General features: G+C 42.0%; 1 protein-coding gene across 1 annotated transcript in view; it reads right to left on the bottom strand.

The window, feature by feature from the left end:
- The window catches only part of GRM7 (glutamate receptor, metabotropic 7), a 289,326-nt gene that overhangs the window by 55,421 nt on the left and 212,391 nt on the right, over nt 1–21,514 (bottom strand). Inside the window, 2 exon segments of the mRNA XM_009320090.1 lie at nt 13,303–13,442; nt 19,603–19,803. Coding sequence (XP_009318365.1) covers nt 13,303–13,442; nt 19,603–19,803 — 341 coding nt within the window.

Genomic DNA, 21,514 nt, shown 5'->3' with positions numbered 1-21,514 from the left:
GCTCCGAAAGCGGCGCAGGACACTGGTTTGGTCAGCACAGAACTGACACGTCGCAGCAGGTAGACAGACAAAAATGGAAAAACCCATCAGCATAGGTTGAAATCGAAGACCATTCCATGGATTTAATATCTAAATTAATACTGGCCCTCCAATCACACCCTGCCTAAAACAATAGTGATATTGGTCTAGTCGAAATTCCACTAAAGTTCTGCAGAAATATTCAGAGCTTTTTTTTTTTAATTAACCTTGCAAAGCTAAGGAATTTTGTGCCTCATCACAATTTTGCATACAAAAGCAATAACACCACAACATTTTGCCTCCACTCCAGCGCCCCCCTTTCCATCTCTTTGAAAAGCAAAAGAAGGACTGGAACTAGTATCTTATTCCCTCCAGCTGAGCACCCTAAATATGTAACTGTGAGACATACTCCCAGTTGTGCACCTGCCTTCCAGGGCAGTGAATTTTCCTCCCCACGAACAGGGTAACGTGTTCAGTAAAATCGTGGAGAGCCTCCCGGCGCGCTCCCCTCTCGCAGGGAACCTCTGGCAGCGGGGAGACGGGATTCGCCCCCGGGTGAGGGGGGACCATGCGTAAAGCTCCCGCGTCCTGAATGAACTCAAACCTCATGTAACGGTGATCGAGGAGAAAAGCCTGTACCACCTTTTCCAGTTGTATTTTTGAGAGGAAAAGGGACCCAAGATCTGCTTTTGCAAAGGGAGGTTTGAGTCTGCACGATCCTTCACCAGCCAGTCCAAAGGACAGGCATTGCAAAATATCTCATTATAGTTACCATTGGGAGCCAGATGCTCGGATGCTACTTCTAATGGTCAAATACATATCCTCCACGCCGTTAAAAGGTGCAATTAACGAGTAAACAAGGTTGTTTCATGGGAATCATTTAACACAGCATTTTCATATAAAATGTACATTTTCAGATTAGTGGAAGAAGAAACAAATAAAAAAGGAAAACAAAGCAAATAAAGGCTTCCCCTCAAGTTTTAAGAGCAGGCTAAAGATCCTTTGCAGCTGTTTATTTGGGGCCATTATTGCCTATCATGTGAACGATTAACTTGAGACACGTTAACATGCACGCTATATATCCAATATTATAGTCTTGCTGCAAGCCACATCAATTTTCTACAGAAATCAGTATTCAAGGACATTTAAAATGTGATTATTTTTGACCCATTCAATACATGTTCTTTCTCAGGAACCTTTATACTTTGCTTAAATGTTGGAAACGCTAAGGACTGTTCACATGGTCCTGATGTGTGCAGAGCTTTTTAAATACCCTTTATGGGATTTCTTTCTCCCCTCTAAAGCAAACAGGCGCAATATTATGCAGCCATCCTCATTTCTACTCTACTATCCTTGGCACTTGCATCTGTATGGTAGCAAAATTTCATCTTGCAAAACACAGCTGGATTATGTTTTGGACCTACAAAAATAGCTTTAAGCCAATAGTTCCCACATCTGTTAATACAATACATTAAAATATTTTACATGCAAATCTGATAAATAAAAATAGAGACAAACGAGCAAGCCTTTGGCTGCTGTTAATAGTTACAGGCCTGCTGGCGTGACTGGAGGATGCCAGCCCACACCTGCTGAGGATCTGCCAAACTAAAGTCTCAGGCAGGTAAAGTCCAAAAGCCGGTAATCCTGCTCACTACTCTAACTTCCAGGTTTTGCACGTGGAAAGTGTGCCTCAATTCTCTAAACATGAACATCTCAACAGAGACCGCTGTATTTCAGTCATCCTCTGCATACAAGCACAATAATAAAACTTTTTTTGCTCTTTGTGTCAGGATGCATCGTCAATTCGCACCTCCCTGGAAGATTTTGCTAGAACAACCAGCCTTCCGTGTGCCTCGCAGTGCAAAGCGCATGCTCTGTATGCGGTCTGTCCCCATGGGTCCCCACCGGCCCCCAGCTGCATCCCGACCTCTGGAAGGGGAATGCCTGGCACTCACAAACCACAGAGACAGGGATGTTGAACAAACACCTTCTACCACACCAAACTGCAGGAGGAAATATAAAGCGGATAAGAAAGGAGACGTCAAAGAAAGAAACATGACAAGCGTCTTGGTGGCTGCCCTGCTGGGCTCACTGGATGTGAACCTCCATACCACCTACCACTACCCTCCAGGACAAAAGATTACACTTATTTTGCAAAGGAAAAGACAAAACTTAAATGCATTTGATCCAGAAGCAGAAATTAATCACTATTTTGCTGATGCTTCTTAGATTCTCCCTCTTTTCCATGCACAGCCTTGGCTTGCTGTTGCCTACTGTGCTAATCACACATCTCCATGTACTTTCAGCCTGCAATTCATGGACTTAAACAGAAACAATATTTTCCATCAAACTTCCTTTTCCAGGGCAAGGATGAGATGCAAACATAAAAGCTGGTACGGCGTCTCTATGCCACTGGAGACTACCCACAACAGAAAGCAGCCCTCCTTCACCCGTGACTGAGGGTGACGAAGCAGCTGCAACGCACGGCCAGAGCTAACCGATGCTGCAGCTCTCCAGCAGGAGTTATGGGGGGTCCTGCTGGACTGACACAAGGGGGGAGAAGGATGGAAAAGTTTGGCAAAACCACAGCTAACGACCACAGTGGATCTAACTAGAAACCCGAGTTTTCTACGGGATTGCCTGACAGGTAATTGCAAAGTGCTGAGTGTTCACGTGCCGTTGGGCAAGTTGTCGTATCCTGCTTTCCACTCTGAGCGGTGGAGGAGTAGCTGCTTGGTGAGCAGAACAGCTTTGTTGCACAAATGTAGTGTTTTTCTCTACACAGCTGGGTGAGCTTCTCCAAACACAACAAAGCACGTCTGTCATTGAAAGGCATCTTTCCGTTTTCAGGTATTAAAAGAAGAATATTACACCCTCAATAACACACAAACTGACATTATTACTCCTGCCAAAAGCAACCAAACCTGTTACTTTGCTGGGATATTTTACGGATAATTATTTGCTCTTGAATATATTTGCTGACAAAAATACATTAGCCTTGCAAAAAAGGATTTAAGAAGTGATATGCAGGAGCAAAAACATTACCTATTTTAAAAACAGTGATTTATTTTTTGACCTTCTATTTCTTATGTTACTCATTCTCAGAGCACAAGTCTGCCTGCCTACAGGCTCATGGCCATTTAAGAGAACAACACAGGATGAAGCAAATGCTGAAGTCACCAAGTCTTCTGCTACGTAATTTTTTTTCATTATAGCTTTTATGAGCTCCTTACGTTTCTGTTTTTCTCCTATCTTTGAAAAGATATGTAATACATCTTAGATATTCTCTCAGCCTGGTTTCTCTCAGCATTTATATTCCTACAGACATTTTACCTTGTGACATTCTCAGACCTGGAGGAAAATTATAGCGATGCTCAGAGTTGCCAAAAGCTGATATAGCTTAATTCACTTTGCTTTGCCTAAGGTAGCACAGCTCACGCGGTATACATTACCGCCTAGGCAAAATGGGTCAGTAACAAAGAGGAAATGACATTTCACATCTTTAATTCCAAGTCTGAGCTAGTTTACAGAGTGAGGTGTAAGATTTAACTATTGCCTTCCTCTTTTCATATAGTGAAAATCTATACAGAAAGTTTAACTCACTGAATAACATTTCTTTTTTCAAAAAAATACAGTTTTCATGATTTTCAAGTGTGGCAAGTAACAGACAGGAAAGGGGTCCACACTGGTCTGGCTCTTCTCTTCGTGGATTATTTTTTAATTCTGCAGAGGGCGGTGACTGACAGCTGTGGGTACTTGCTCTACTGATGGTTCTGTTATGCTGTTCACACCCAGCCTTACCAAAGCTGCCTAACGTTTGAATTCTCTGAGTTACTTTCCCCTTACCAAAAAATGCCACGCTGGCAGGATTTCCGATTCACTTCATACAAGACCTTGCTGCGGGATGACTGGCCACCCAGGTACCAGCTGCCGCAGCACACATGCCAACTATTTGCCAGTGTTACGTACCCCTCAGCTTCCTATTACATATATGCAGATGTTAATGCAGTCAACATCATGCTGCTCCCAAGACTTTTCTGGTTTAATTTGGCATTACATGCTAAGTGTCTGGCACAAGTGTATTGAAGGACACTTTGAGACACACTCTGAGATTCTCTGGATTACAATATGCACTACCTGACACTTTTTTCAAAGAAAGCACAGGTACAAATGGGATTATCTGCATTTATTGATGATTTGCAATGACTGGTTTAGCTCTCTTCTGTGGTACAGAAGTGCTGCTCGATTCACATGGTTACTATCGTGTATTTTGAGGTTGTGCCCTTATCTGAGTAGAAATTATATACAGCAGCCGTTTCTAAACCTAATGCGTCAAAACCATCTGCGGCACTACAAACCGCATCGGTTTTATTCCAAGAGCACTTACCAAGTCAGGCTGTAATCACAGCTTGTGAGCAGGACCTACGTGATTTCAGTCCTACTGCCTGTTAGCGCGCATTTTGGAGACCTGATGGAGGACTAAGGAATTAGCATATGGTCATTCAGCGGGCCAGTGGTTTGAAAAATTCCCTTCCAGTTGGCTGAAAGTTAATTCTGCAAGTTAAGATAATTAAAGGTGTTCATGCCGGTCATGGCTGACATGAGCAATGAGAGATTACAGAATCTAATGACAGAACAAAATAAACAGATGCCTGTTATTATAATATACATTATAGTTATTGACATGTTGGGCATGGTAACTCACTAGCCAAAACATGTAATCGGGATGTATTTTAGCAACACACTGATGTAATTATTTACCCTTAAGTTTCTAACTGGACCGCATACAATTTGGCTGATGGCGTAATGGAGACTGAGCTCAGAAACGCCCATCTATGGCAGAGAGCTTTGCAAACAGGCTGTAGACCTTTCTGGAAGGACTTTGCATTTAGCGGTGTTTGTGCTGTGAGATAATTCCCGAAGAGCCAGGCACCCGCGGCCCCACGAGTGAGCCTGTCGCCGCGCATCACCTGGTGACTGCTTGATGCGACACTGAAAAGTGGGTGGAGGGACAGAACCAGGGTCAGGGGAGCAGAAGATGCAGAGTGTCAGTAACAGTGCCACAGGGGAGAGGGGCTTCAGGTAAGTTTAATTCATCTCAGTGGGGTGTAAATGCCTGAAGAAGCAGCCCAGAACTTTTTTCACGTACCATAAAACTAGTTATTTTGGGGCAGAATAACATTTCCAAAGAGTGCCTTGAGAAGATAAGGAATGCCACTGCACTTGGACACAGCCCCGGTTGAGGACCAGAGGCAGCAGCAGCTGCAGTTCACCAGGAGCAGCATTTCCATGGGAAAGAAATAGCCCAGATTAAGTTACTTTCCGAAAATGTCGATGAGGCAATAATGGCTAAAATAATTCATATTTTTTCAGCTATCAGAAACCCAGTTACTTCTGGATACAACTACATCTCCACGTATGCAAATATGCTGTAACGTACAGCTAATCAAATCTAAGGGTTTAGCCAATTTAATTAAAAATGTAAACTGTGGTAATTTTCAACAAGTGGCTGCATCAGCCGAAAGCTCAAGGTTCTGCATTGACATATGAAAACAAAACATACTAATCACGCTTAATACTTAAAATCTTATTTTTAAATAACAACCTGACCTCATTTGCTGAATTTGTTTAATGAGACTGTCTAACACCTGAATAATGCATACCTCCTGTCAACCCATCAGCTCACAAGATTTCAGGGTCCGGGTTGTAATATAGGTGTATTATCTTTGTAACAGCTACTCATTACAGTCTGTAACAGGAATAGGAAATGACACTAGAAGGGCCACTTTATGTGACAATAACCAACATGAGAAAGGAAATTGATACCAATTTTTATCTATCTTGATGTAATCTTTGAACTGTGATTTTGAGCTTACTCAGAGGTTGCAAACCAACAGAAATCTTAAGGGTTATATATTGCAAAGGTCTGTGCATGTATGTACATCCATCCATACACACACATATAAAGGCATGTAAACACATTTTTTTAATACATATTTGCAAATAGGGGTTTTGTGATTATACATCACATGCATATAGGAGCTAGAACTGATAACGCTATCAATAATTGTGCTTTCAGTTACACAACTTCACTAAGGTGAAATTGTTTCAGCTGAAATTTTCTAGGTTGGGAAAGGTAAAACTTCTATTTTTAAATTTCAGATAAAATACTTCCAAATACTAGGTCAAATATGTTCTTTTAAAAGTGTCTAAAAACCCCCAAAACAACCCTGTGGTCACATTGTGGTGAAATTGTCTCATCCCTTGCTATTTGAAGCAAAAACGTCTAATTGGCCAGATACGTGCCCTTTTGCTCTCCCCTTCCACCAGAAACTGGGGAAATCCCAGGCTTTCAAATAAACTGAAGTTTGCATATGCTCCAGAAAGATTTACCTTTTGCTGCAAAATATTCTGGAAAAAAAAAAAAAATCCATCTGCTCTGAACATGATCTACCCCCAAGAAAAAAAAAACACAACAACAAAACCAAAAAACAATGAACAAATGAATTTGAACACATTATTTTAGAAAAATACCATCTGTTGGCAGAATATTCCTGAGCATCAAACTGCGCTGAATAGTTGCTTGGACCTAATTGCTGTTCTGAATATTTTACCAAAAGAAGTCAGGTACGTATAAGGTCTCTCGCCAGAAGGTTAGACATTTAATTACTCTTTTCCTTAGCTTGCTATTCATAAAGCTTATTTCCAAATTCTATAACAGAGATGTTTATGGCACGTAAATAGATTAGTCTGAGCCCAGATTCAGTAGGTGTTGAAGTGTGCAGAATCTGCATAAATTGCAGAGATGATTATGAAGTCATTTAATATATTTCTATTTTTGGGCAAAAAGGAATTGCAGCATGGAAGTCGCATCATTCTCTTTGTCAAGGACTTGCATTGAAAGAGTCCCTGCCTGCCGCCAGGGTCAGCAATGGCTCCTCATCCTCTGTAGGGTGAGAGCTGACCCTCAAGCTATATGCACTCCATTTGCTCCAAGACCAGAGACTGAGGTACAGGAATGTTACTTTTTTAAAGCAAGACTTATTTTTCCATTTTTCACATTCCTCTAAAATACTGGCCTGAACCTACAGTGAAGAAAACAACATAATGTAGCTATTTCCCCAAGGAGAAGGGAGTTATTAATAAGTACACAGATATTTCCTTCACACCGTATAACACGAGCCAGGAATTATAAGGGCCGTTAGATCTATGTAACATACGTGTTTATGGAACCATATTGATAATTATCAATACTATTAATCTTCTAAGCACTTGTTTAGAAAGATTGCAGAAATATATCACTTATTGCCGGAGGAAATTAATAAAAGCACACGGAATCGCTAAGCAGCCAGCCTTCCTGACTCTGCATGCAAAAGGCTCCATTTAAGCGGCAGTCATGTTTCAAGCTGTACACTGCTTCATGCAACTAAACGATTGACAATTCAAGGGCGCATCTATGAAACAATACGGATTTTTTGTTTATCTCTGCACACAGTATGTTTAGGCATCTTTAATATGTATTTGTTTCTGTTTGCAAACAAATTAATTAGAGAAATGTTTTAATTTTATCTGGAGCTTACAGTTAACCCTGTCTGATGCTTTGGAAATGAAACACGTTTCAAGTAAGAGCTACTTGAAATCTCTACAGTGTAATAGTGGACAGGACATCTTGTTTTCCACCCACAGTCGAGGATACACCTTCTTCAGCCATCCTGAAAATGTGCTGCAACGTCTGATCAGCACCCAAGTGCCCGGTGGCACCTTTATGAGCCGTAACACTGAGCTGGAAGAGCGCATTTGACACGTTGGAGATGCTGATGCAATTAAAACAACATGATGCACCCTATGCGGACACTAATAGGCTAGAAGTACAGCATTAATTAGACAATCAAACTGGAAAAAAAACCCAACACACACATTAGCTTGCTCTAGGAAGATATCCCTCTCTAATGGCAAATAAATAGGTCTCCTGTAACTTTCACTACTCACCAAGATGAAGGTGAAGGTGAAACAGGGCGTCATGTCTGCCACCACATTGCAAGTTGCAGAGGGACGGTGCGAGATGAACACCGCACCTCAGAGCTGGGTGCTCCACCACACCACGGAGGCGAGAGCACCTCCCCCATGGAGAGCTGCCTTCTTGGTATTCAGTCAAGACCTCCGGTCCATCGCGCGGGATCTCAATACCCCAACAACAGAAAGCAGCTAGTGTCCGTACGCAGGAGCACGGACAGGTCTCCTGCCTGCTCACGGCTCAGCCTCGGCAGTGCCGACACATCCAAACCAGGACTAAGCCACTCAAACTGAAAACTTGAAACGAGCTCAGCCCCAAAAGCTTGTCAGTATGAAATAGGAAAACAGGGTAGAGATGGAAGAAAAGGCCAAAACTCTGGCTTTTCAGTCAAATGCTAGTCTGCTGCTCACTTCAGCGATACAAGACATTGAACTGGTATGCCTACTTGTCCAAATCCAATAGCAGTCTACTTGCTGGGCAACACTTTTGCATAAATCACAGTTTTAACAGAAATTATTAACAGCAAGACTAGCTTTACTTTACCTTTCATTCTGCATAACTGTTGGAAACGTCTAAATTTTGCTATCATTTTAGAAGAAAACTTGAAGGAAGTGGAACATATGCATGTTCTGGCTGCCCATCCATCTGTCTGTACCAACTTTCTTCCTAATAGCTTTTGAACTTGCTGGCCAATTTGAAGCACATTTGCTACAAGCAGAGATTTCTGAAGGATGTGTCTGCAGGATTGGTAAAACTCAGTGGATAGTTAGAAGAAAGATCCACCAACACTGAACATGTCCCATCCTTTTCGTTCGGCCAGCCAGCCAACCAGTTGGCATACGTGTAATTCAAAGACAGCCACAATACAGGCTGTCGCTTGGACAGCGAATGACATAGGGGTGTGGGAGGGAGTTCAGGCACTGCAGGGAAATTATGGAGACAACTATGGGAACGAGTCACAGGGAACGTGGAGAATGCTGCTGTGATAGGGTATGCAGAAGACAAATCCCTGGAAAAATAAGATTCAACAATTTCACAGGGATTGTTTTCTTTATTTTTGGATTTTGACAGTTCAGGGATGCTTGTAGATGTTTGGATGTGAAAACATAATAAACCTGGGACCTGCTGAGTTAACTCTATATAGAGAAAGAGAAGCAATATCACCAAATTTCCCATGAGAACCTGCAGTTCCTCTAGGAGTGATCCATTTCTTTCTCCTTCAGGCACAGCAGTTCCTCCAGGAGAGAAGCGTTTCTGTTTTTCTTCAGGCACTTCAAAGCATTGGAAATTGCATCCATAGAAGCCAGCCACGTGTCAGGGCTGGTCAGCCAGTTCCTTGCGTTCCTACAGTGCCTCCTATCGAGCAACCTCAAAGTGCTTTACAGAGACTAACAAATAAAGGCACACGTGTCAAGACGACATCTATTGTTACTGAACCTATGGTATACACAGGGTAAAACAGAGCATGGAGAATTAATTATTGTTCTAAAATTCAAAATGAAACATAAGGCATGAAAGCAGAACCTGTGTCTCCTGGCCACCCTGCCTTCGTTCTTAACCCACAGTCATCCTCACTATTTCCTGTTGCTTGAACAGCACAAGCGTTAGAGATCTAGTTATTACTAAAGTAAAAAAAAAAAGTTATCTATTTGAAAAGCAAAACAACCAAAAACCAGCTGGTACATCACACACCTCCTTTTCCCCATGGTAGATTTCCTCCTTTTCACCACTAGCACTTTTTGCTTTTGAAACACATCATTATGGCTGAATGCAGTCAAAATAGCTCTCCTCATAATGATGCAACTGCCTTGTAATACATGAGCGTACCCTCAACACTAGCATAGTAAAATACAATCCTGGTTTCAGATGCTAATATTACTGTTGTCAACAGTTTTATTGTCTAATTGCATTAGCTGTATCTTTCCTATTCAACAGGCTGTGGGGGTCATGATACTGGATTTCAATAGGGATGCAGCTGGCCAAATTTCTGATCCTAAAATTCAGGGCAAAGCATTTCAAACTGCAGGAAGACGAGAACTATAAATATTGCATACTAAATCTGCATGCAGGGGGCCAAAAAGGGGCTGACAGAGCTTGACATAATCTTCATAAAAGAGAGAAAGGCAGGAGGTGCTCTTCCATGACCTCTTACGGGAGGTGGGTGGGCATCTTGTAATCACAACTTCACTGCAGGGAGAACAAAGCACTGCAACAGTTTTTCATGGAATACTGGCCAAGCCATTTAAAATTAGACATCTGCTCATTTCATCCTTGCGTAGATATCTGTGAAATACAGCCAAAATTGTTACTAAATCATGCATTGGGTGCTAGGCAAAGCTGTGCTGGGTTGCGTGACATCAAGCAAGCGAAAGAAAGTCTGGTGATTATACTGTCCTTACGCAAAAACTACATTATGCCCCAAGTTTGCTGCAGTGGAAAGTCATAAAATATTTTCTTGGTTATTGACCAAATTCTGACCTCAGATACAGAAATGTAAATCCAGGGTGAGTCAACTGCACTCAGAGGAGACACTTCACATACAAACTTGCTAAAGGGAGAGCAGAGTCTGGGAGCAGACATCTGCCTTTACTGAACATTTCTGCCAGACTTAAAAAAGCAAAGGTGATACAAAGATGTGGAGAAGCAATCAGGATTGAAAGAAATATACAAACAGTCTCAGACATTTTGTAAACCCAGGTTTATAAACTCATGACAAAAAGAAAAAAACCTGATACAGCATATTTTGACTTGCAAATAGGCTGTTAAAAATCACTTCAGTCTATCTACTGCCTTATGCAATAGAAAGAGAAATGTAAAAAGAAGTTATTCTGTAATTTTACATGAAAAAATACGGTACAGCTATCAAGTTCAACGAGCCCTGTGCTCCCCTACTTCTGCCTGTCACTCCAAAATACTGTGAATGGGAAGGTGACATATACCATTGTAGATTAGACCGACGACAGACTGAACGGTAGCACTACTTCCAGGGAAATAAAATGGCAAAATGTTCTTGCTCCTTCTTTGAACGAGGACAATGATAAAGAAGAAAAATATTTACTCACCTATGATGGTCTTTGGCACTTATTTACCTACCGCCTTTGAGATCTGGAGTGTTCTTACCGTTACGGCCTGCATAATAGGGCAGAACAACTTTTCTCTTTCGTAACTGAGGAAGTTCAGGCATACAGAGCTAAACGAGCCTGCCCAAGATGACAAGCCTCTTGGAAAACAAAGCATCATTTCAGCATTTTCTAAATTAAAATTAGCACTCTCGGCAAACATCCTTTCTTTTGTTTCCCCTCTTGTGTTGGTACTAAAGAAATAAGAATTGGGAAAACATATCCTGAAGTGTTAACTCCACAATAATTACTGAAGACAAATTGTAGCCTTTGGCAGTTTTTCCTGGGATGTATTTAATAGTAGCTATTATTTTGGTTATTTTAGGGTATCCTTGACTTCTCTAAAATCCACAATTTTCTCTATTACTGTAAGAAAATACAAACAGGAACTATCACAGCAATGCTAATCCTGTGTGGGAAACTAGGACCCATAAGTGAGAAGGGAAGTTGTTGAGAGAATCTCAACTACTGATATAACCCTGTAGCTGTGAGGATACGAAGGTGAGGAAAGTGTGCTTTTTATGGAAACGTTTAACACAACAACAGGAGTACAAATCAAGCTCCATTAATTTAACTTTAAATTTTAATGAATCAGGATGTGTAGTTTATATAAAGGATTTACTTAATAAAATATTAATATTTTTGCTAAAAGAACTGCAAATTGCAAGTTAATATAGTTTTCTTTAAATAGAACATCAAAAGTTGAAAACACACTGAAATAGCATACAGCAAATCTAAATGAGCCAAAATTCAAGAAGAGCAAAATATTGTGGTCAGTCTCGAAGACTGGACCCTTGGTAATCCACGTGAATTACTTCATTTAACAAGAGACATGAAAACATTAAAAATAAAGAGAGAGTCAGTCCTGCATTCAGTTACACTCCAAACGACGGTGGTGTGCTCTACCTCGGTAGCCCGCAGCTTGCAGCCCAGCTGAAGAGCTGCATAGGAGGAACGGCAGCTCAGATCTCCCCACAATTAACGGGTCTCATCCCCCCGAGTGCAGCAGGCGTTATGCCAGGTCCACGCACAGAGACCCGAGGCACAAGCCACAGTCGCAGCGACCACGCGCTGCGTGCCAGGTATGCCCTGGCCGCCTCTCGAGCGTGCGTCAGGGCTGGACCATGCTCGCACAGCCTTCCCTTTCACCCTGCACACTATTTTCAAAAGAAAGCCGGCAGCAGAGGCAGGGAAGGAGCCGTAACACAGCAAGGATGGACGACGCCAGGAGAGGGAGCTGGTATAACCTCATGTGAGGACTTTGACTGAGAGAGGAAAACCCTTTTGTAGCAACTGGCATTTCACTTCGGGAATACCTTGATTTTATTCAGGCTCTGTTGCTGAAGAGCAGTCAAACTGAACTGAAAACACTGTCTTTGTGCTTTAATAACAATCTACAAGGAGTCAAATAACTACAAGGTTAAACCAGCACTATTTCTCCATGTATTTGGGGCTCAAGCAACCTGCAGAAAGTCAAGCAGGAAGCCTGAACCCAGATCTCCAGAGACCTGTCACAGCCCATCCTTGTACAGATGAAGTTGACAAAAGAGTCTCCAGCTTTCTCAGCCACCAGTTGTGGTTTTTTCATCTGGGAAACATCAAATTAACTTGGGGGTCTTTGATCACCTGCTTTTAAGTGCTTGTTTTTCTTTAGGCGTCATTACAAAAAGGCCATCCCATTCATACGGATTTCTTTGCTATGTGCTTAAAAGTAATACCGGAAAAGTGAGTCACTCAAAAAACGTTTAGTTTCAGCTTTCCTAAAACTGGAAAAACTGAAGAATATAACTAGAAAAACTGAAGAGCATCTGCAAATGAAAGCCCATAGGTTTCAAACTAAAATACATTAGTGCTTCATTTTCCAAGTTGGCAACTAGGGACTTCAGACACACAAAAGTAATAAAATTTGCATGATCACCTAATGTCTCTATTAGTCTGAGGAGCTTTAGTACTCAGGGTACAGACAAAAGGTTGCAGGACAGAGTGAAAGAAGATAACATGCAAAAAAAAGAACGCATTATGTAGCTGCGAAGAAATAGTAAAGATCTCTATTAATTTTTGCAGGATGAAAAAAAAAAAACCCCAAAACCAAAAAACATTTAGTGACTGTACCTGACAAAAAAGTGCAAGCAAAGAATAAAATGGACTCACGTTAAGCTGGAGGTCATCTGTCCACTGGCCGATGAGGCGGTAGCCTGGGGTGCTGGTGTTGGTGGTGTGGTACTGGAAGATGTCGTAGCGCCCCGGTGCATCGCCATTTTTGTTGAACATCACTGGAGTGCCAGCACTGCCTGAGGGAAGAAAACAAGACAAAAATCCAACCAAACAACCAACAAGAGCCAAATCTTTACAGTATCTATTTGATTTAGTCATGGTTGAGAGCTTTTGGTCTGGCAATGCATTTCAGGCAAAGGTCATCTATCACCCCAGCCATCTAAAACGGATGCTTCAGGACACAGTGGCATCATCTGAGACCTCTTCCAGAGATTAATTATCACTGCCCAAACCTACTGACTGAAAATAAAACAAAGCAAAACTAGATCAGCCTTACTTCACTCTAGCTTTGCACAAAGCAAGAAATATCAGAAAGGCTTTTCTTCCTGCCCCCCAGCCTCTCTCTTTCCTCAGGGAGTTCTTTAGTGAAAAACACTCCTGTGAATGGAGCTTCTAAATGATTTCCCCCCTCCCTCCCTGAAAATGTTCCATCTGCTTCTGAGAGATACTGTTGTCAGAAGTCAGCCCAGGTCTAGTGAATCTTGACTAGCATCCAGAAATAGCTTCCTCCTCCACAATATGTTCTTATTCCTGTAATCAGCATGCAGTTGGGATGGAAAAGAACAGACTAAGCTATAGGAAGACTGTTCCTTGTGTACTCCCTTATTTAGGTTCTATGACACCGACACAGGCTGAAAAGTATCTCAGTCAGGAACTGTTCAGGATCAGGATCCTGAGTTAACTTTATTTGCTATATACTAAGCTGACTAACACAGGTAAAGAAGTGCAGGGCAAGCAACGAGGCAAAGATACCCCCACAACCCTTCCTTTGCGCCTGCTGCTGAGCAAAGCCAGCTGGCAGCCTGGAGGTGCACCAATAGCTGAGCGATGGGACAGACGATTCCTGATCCTCGGGCGAGTTCTTACCGAAACATCTGCATTTTAATTACCATGGCATTAGATGTGAACCCTTTCTCAGATAAGAATTCAAAGCAGCATTGCATTTCCTCAGATATCTCGGTGAAAACTTCAAGGGTGACATTTATTTCAAGACATATTAAAACAGGTTTCAGTAGGGTAGAGTAATATTGTGTCAAGATTGAAGATTATGACAATACTCCAGCTTATCTATATTCAAAGCTTCCTCCTCCTGCGTAACTTTTTTTCCCTAAAGCAATGAAAAATCTCTACTGTTGTAGCATTGAACTTTAAGATTATAGTTTCTTCATGATTCCCATTCTTCATTGAATTCCAGCGAGTGAAAAAAAGATTTGAAGGAGTGAATTAACATAGTTTCCATTCTAGCCCTGGTAAATTGTTTCCTGTCTATCCTACAGTCCTCCGAGATCAGATAGAGATTCAGTACAAAGGCTGGTACAGAAAATCTTCCACTGAAATCTCCCCTCACTGCTTCTTTATGAGCACTGGGCAGATATTTAATTGTCATTACAGATTAATGCAGCCAGAATACATTTACAGTGAAAACACTTAAAGTGAATAAGAAGAAATGGCTGTAATTCCTAGGCTCCTTCAGAAAGTCAACACTAACGGTAAATGGGATTTAGCTAATCATGACTCTTAGAAGGCTGTATATTTTGCTTGGTTTTATCAGAGCTGACAAAAAAAGTACAATTCAAAGGGTAGGGGCTCAAGTGAGGCTCACAAAATGCAACATAAACATTTGTGGATTCTCCACATCCTGACAAAACTCCAGCACAGACATGAAGAAGTGTCCATGTCTGCATGTCAAGAGGCAGACTGAGCAGACACCATCACCACGGCCATGCCAAAGTCAACAGTGCTGTGGCAAACACTGCTGCCTCGAAGTCTTCTGTAGGCTGAGGGGAAGAGGCCAAGAGCACATCTACGGTCACCTTCATGGGCCATTGGGAATGTTGCCCAGAACCCTGCTGGCTAAGCCATGGCCACCCCACTGCAGTGCATGGGGTAAAGCCAAGCCTCTCCATCCCCTGTCTGGGCACCCAGAACAAGTTACCTGCAGACAGTGCTGGCCCAAGCGGTGGGCAGTGGACAACAGGGTCAATAAGCAGAAGGCCAAGGTGAAGGATAGGTGCTGTTATGGACCTAAGAGGTCCTAAAGTGAGACTGTATCAGGAACTATCACTCAAAGATGTTTGTGTTTTACAGGAGCAAGAAAACTTTTTGTAGGTTACTGCTAATTGTTGCTTTGCGTAGCTGCATGCAGACAGCTTTTAAACACTGACATTTAAAATAATCCTTAAGATCAGTGGATGCCCTTGGGTGCTACAGGGCTGCAGACTCCACAGCAACACTGCACGATACAACATTGTCTGCTGGGTCACCTCCAGAGGCCCCTAAAGGCACAGTCCCTTGGGACATGGACCTCATGCGTGGATACGGATACTTGATAGTCAGCTGTAAACACCTGTTGCTATTTTCAGGTACATCACCGTTTATGCGTTAAAATTACACAGAAAAAAGCTGTGAAAAGTGATGAATCTGTAGGGAAGACGAACATCTATAGAAACACAAAGAACTGATATCCCAGGTCATATGTCAAGCAGAAGCATCCCGTTTCCTGACTTTGGAGTTGGAGTAATTGGACTCCTGGCCAAGGATCTGCTTAGTAAGTGCAAGCCTTCTTTAACCTTTGTGTGGGCTCTGGTGCATGCTTTGGTGCCCTTTTTGTACAATCTGTCTGTAGGGACCTGTCAGTCCTGTTTTAAATTGCTACAGCATTTCAGTCTCCACTTGCAATTCAAGTTCCTTTGTGCACTTATGAAAATAATAAAAAGCAATGTATGAAAACCTCATTACAGAGAAGAAACAATATTTTCAAAAATTACCCTATTTGTTATTTGACTTCTTGATCTTCTAATTACTAAAACATACAGTTGTTTAGTTATTTTTTGATAATTTAGGGTTTATTTTCCTTCTATTAAGATTTACAAGAATTTTGCTCAGCCCCAGCAAGCACTTCAGAAACTGAGTATTAGTCTCTAGACTGCCGCTTCTTGCTCATTCAAAGGCTATGACAATTTAATTCATCTTCAGTTCCCAACAAATAAGCTGCCTTCTCGCTACACAGACACAGAGTACATGACACCGTCTCACCTGCAGGATGCATTCAAAAAGGACAGGATCTGACTGAATTTGTAGGATTTTGATCTCTTAATCACCACAAGATGAGAAATGAATTAACAGCAGAAGGACAGGGTGCTAGACAGGTGTAACTAGCTAAGGTGTTTATTATTCAGCTCATGTTTATTGCAGTTTGAGGACCTGAAGGGCTGATAGGAACAGAATCTTTAGCTTTTTCACTGGCAAAAATACAACCACTTTGGGATTTTCAGAATCTCACTGCATGAACACTTGGGGTTTTAAGTTTTCCATATTTTGAGCCTTTGTGTTCTCAAGGTAGTGCGACGATATCAAAAGTCATACTGAGCTCCTAGTACAAATCCAGTCTCTCTTCATTAAAGCGTTGCTTGAGCTCTTTCTGCATGAACGTCATTACCTTTGCAAGGAAGAAAAGACTCCAAAAGCAGGTACAGACAGCATGATTTTAACTGCACGGTGACAAGATGATCTATTACATGCAAAGAAGATCTCAAGCTTATGGGCTCAGGATGCTTGAAAATGGGCTACAATTTTTCCTCTCTGACACACAGTTCGGACAAAGCATCTATAGAAACACACTTCCTGTTTTTACTACAAATTTAGTAAATTTGTAGTTCTCCCAGGAAACTGGGAGAACAGGATTTTAAGCATAGACTAAATATTGTTTTCCAAGTCCTAACCTTCATGAGATGGAGTTGCATGGCTGCACCGGTGACTCAGGGAAGGGCAGATTAAGATCAAGGCTAAAACCAAGACAGCTGACACAAGCTCAGCAGTGCACTCCTCTGTCCCTGCCCTCCCAGCCATGACGTGATGGCCGAGGAACACACAGGCACCAGCACCCATGTCCCAGGGGCTCCCAGGCTTTGTCAACAAGAATACACCACCCAAACCAGCCAAAGCCTCTCTCATTGCTTCTTCCATTCCCTCATCCCTCTGCATTTTTCAGGCTGGCCTCCTCCATTTGGTGAGTTATACGATGGGTTGCTTATCCTGCGCCACCGGGAAGACTGAACCAACCCACAGCAGTTCTGGGAACTTACTTTTATATAATACCGAGAAGAAACTGACTTCAGAGCATCTTTCCATAGCTCGAGGAACGAGCCCCAGGAGGGTTGCAGCTGAACATGGAGCCTGGGCACACCAACACATGTGCAGTTATACACTATGAATGCTACAAGAAAGAGCTAAACTCTGCACCTGGATAATGAACCTTAAAAGGAATTGGTTCTTTTCCCACGGAAAATGCCTCCACCCAGATAGCTTTAAACCTTTTAAATTTCTCTTGGCTATCTCAGTTTTGCCACCATTCCCCTTCCCATGCTAAAAAGCAAACCACTACTTCAGTCCCTGTGCTGGACATGAGTTCCATGTATATAAGGAAAGAAAAACACCATACAGCCATGTAAATCAATCACAAATGGAGGGGAAAAAGGTCATCTCTTAAAAGCCTGACGAAGGAAACACAAATAAGGAAACCGAAGTTGGTGCAAACCAATTCTTGGAGCTGGACAGTAGGCAACACTAGCTGGACACCAGGCAACACTAGCTGGACACCCAATTTCTCATAAGTTATTTCTCAGCTCTATTAAAATTATTAGATGACCGTTCACCATCTTTATGTACAAGAACTGTCAGGAGATCATAGATGACCATGTATGAGCTGCTTTCTAGGACTAAAATGGCCCAAGTGCAATACTGTACACTTCTACAGGAGCTTTGTCCTTTATAATTAACCTTCCAAAATGAGGAAGGTAGAACTCTCCAGACCCCCTCAGATCATTCATCTCAAAATTTGCTCTTGGCTGTAGTTAACATCACTTCCTTCAAGGAAAGAAATTAAAATTTCCTCATATTCACCTTGCTGTTTATAAGATGATTTATACAGTAAGGAAAAATATCCTTGGCACAAGTGACCACGTTTGACCATGAAATACTGTCAATACTGTTCCTACCTTTAAATCTCTCAGGTCCTATTGGCTATGTGTGGGTTTTGTTAAGTTTATTAATAAAAATGTTTATTAGTAGATTGCAGCAGGAACGCCTCCCTGGGCTGCCCAACGAGAACGTGAAGCTTACACAAACCCCTCTTCCCAGGCAGCGACAGCCCTGGCTGCCTTGCACATTTTAAAAGGATCTTTTTTCAGTACTTCCCTACATTTGTTCTAAATATGGATTTGGAGATCTAACTTGTGGCTCCTGGTTAAATCTCAGATCTCTATCTTATACACAGCTAGAGCAAGAGCAGTAAGACCTTCTGGTAAGTACATTAGCAAGGTTTATGAAGGGGAAATAACATTAGGTTGCTGTAATGTTACCTGCTGTAAGCGATCTGCTCTGGTGCCTTCTGGGCTGGCTGCAGGTGAATGTTTGTTAATGAAACTAATAAAATTAGAGTAAAACATATAGAGGCAAGGAAGTTTTGCTGATATTTATACACTGCAATGAAGAGAAAAATACATGAAAGCCCGTTGTACTGTATGAAACAGAGGGCTAGTATTACAACCATCGCTGCCACGCTTGGGAAGCATAGGTGGATAAATGATAAGCAGACAAAGAGATAAAATTCTCCCACCCACATTCTCAGGATGTTCTGTCTCCTCTGAAGTCCCACTAGAGGGATGAAGGTTGGAGTAGCTACTCTGTCTAAACCACTTAGTTCTGGCTCTGCAAGTGGACCTGGCCCTTTAGCTGTCCCCTCCCTTCTCTTGAGCGTGCAGCTTAGCTGGGTTCAAGGTACCAGAATTTCATCCAGTTAGTTTTCGCTAAGTACAGGAAACAATATAAAGAAAGAAGAAAAATGATGTGTTATGCTAACAAACTTCTGGGGTTTCAACAGGCATATTTAGTCAGAGACAAGCTCAGGCTTTTATCCAGCTATTTCTCTCACAGGAAATCAGTCTTCTGGAAGGTATCCTAAAATAGCAGCAGCAATTTCTGTCTTTGGACAGTAGTAGCCTATTTGCCTTGGCTAAAACAAGGCAAGTTAATAAATAACATGCTCATCTGCCACAAACTCTAGAGAAACAATAATTAAAAAAAAGTCTTGATCTGCATTGAATGAAAAAAATTCAAAATTAAATGGAAAAAAGCCACAGGAGTAAATATGCTACTGAAGAAGCAGTCTCAGCTCACCGTTGAAGTTAACGCTGCGTATGTACTTGAGCAGCTTTTTGCCTCCCGCGTGCTCCATCTCGGGGCAGACCCCCGGGTAGTCGGCACAGAGGTCCTTGTTCATGTGGTGGAGCGCGTGTGCCATGGCGTACACAGCATCGATCACAAACTGGACCTTCCCCTCCTGCTCATAGTGGGAGTCTTTGCCAATTCTCTCCTGTCCTGCACGTCAAAAACAAACACACACACACAGAAGGACAGTAAGGAACAGTATTTTCCTGAGATCAAATACAAATGAATCCTCTCAGAGCACATTTAAAGAACTACATGTTTTAGTCAATACAATAAAATACTTTGAGTTATGGTTTTACTAATTAAAACCAAAACAAACCTCCTTTCTTGATAGTAGAATCATCAATACTTCTTCTTGCACGTTATTCTACCCTAATCCAGAGAAACAAATTCTACCATAATCACAGACTTGAAACTCTAATCTACAGGGACCATGCTAGCGAGAAAACACCAGGCTCCGTATGCTCCCAAACTATGTCTTTGAAAGAAGAAAGCACTTAAAATAAAGCACAGCTGGTACTTTAAAGTCTGACGGTTTCTTCTGTTGCAAATCCCAGTCTCTAATTGAAAGACAGAGCCAGGTTGAGGGAAGAAAGAATCACTTCAGACGCAACTGAAGGGGCACTCCAGAGAATTGAGCGAACATGCCTGCTATTAACGCCACCTCGGGAAGCTCAGTATGTTTGCATTAACTATGCACCCCCCTTCCCTCCAACCTGCAGAGACTGAAATGTCCTTCAGAATCTACTGATTGCCTTTACAATATTTTAGCAGGCAAGAACTTAAGGAATCCAAACGCTTAATGTCATCCTAACTGCAACGGGGGGAATGCAGTGTTTTGAAAGTCATTCCTTGATCGCTGCAGCGCCCAGCGTGTTAGAAACTACAAACCCTCTGCCTCAGAGATCCTCTCATCCAACAGGCCAAGGCATAAAAAGTCTGAGAGAAGGGAGGCACTCTGCAGATGGAAAATTGGAACACAGAAATTAAACCACAAAGAGCCAAAAGAACTCAATAGCAGTGACAAAGAAGGTGAATCTAAATATTTTATGTGGTAGGTTCGTGCCTTAACTATTCCCTCCCTCTCAGACTTGAGATGAATATGTAACCTGGCAACGTGACTGTAAAACCAGGCAATAAGGTGGCCTTCTTGCTTTTATGGTTGTGTGAACCGGTAACTGGGTGCCTCTGCAATTAAGCAGCAAACCAAACAGTATTTTCAGAGCTTAAAGCAAGGCACAACAGGTTAAGAATCAGGAATCTTTGGTTTATTTTTTTTTCTGAAATTGTCCACTAACTTCTTGTTTCACCTTGGCCAAGTAACACCTGCATGATTCAATCTGTCCAGCTGCAAAATGTGTGATTATACTTACCTATCTCAGAAGGGTTTCATGAAACATAATTACTGCTTGTGAAGTGTTCTGAGCTGCATCAATGAAAGCAGCAGAAGTGCAATCTATATTTTCCAAGGGTGGCAACACCACATCCCACTTGTTCCACCTGCAGCACCACACTTCTTTCTAACCTCACGTCGGTCTTGATCACCTTTCTGCAGTACCTGCAGGTCTGGGTACTGCCAGGAGCTCCAAGAAACCAGCCCTCAGAGTCATCTCTTGCAAATGTTTGAGAGACCTCCAATCAAAGTAAATGCTCGGTTGGAGGATACAAGCGGGGAAAATCCCTTTGTTAACATCCTTAATTAGAAATAGGGATGAGTGAATTTAAATTAGCTGGTTGATACCAATAAGGAAAGGAAGTCAAGTTGTTAATGACTGTGAGAACTAATGATTTTTAACAGAGGCAAGAAGCCCGTTCTCCTGTTGCTGCTCAGCTAACACGTTTGTATCTCTCCCTCCCGCGC

Source organism: Pygoscelis adeliae, unplaced genomic scaffold (assembly GCF_000699105.1).
Source record: "Pygoscelis adeliae isolate BGI_AS28 unplaced genomic scaffold, ASM69910v1 Scaffold302, whole genome shotgun sequence".
In the NCBI taxonomy this organism is placed as follows: domain Eukaryota; kingdom Metazoa; phylum Chordata; class Aves; order Sphenisciformes; family Spheniscidae; genus Pygoscelis; species Pygoscelis adeliae.
The sequence above is the reverse complement of the archived record's forward strand: the minus strand, read 5'-3'. Positions and strand labels throughout refer to the sequence as shown.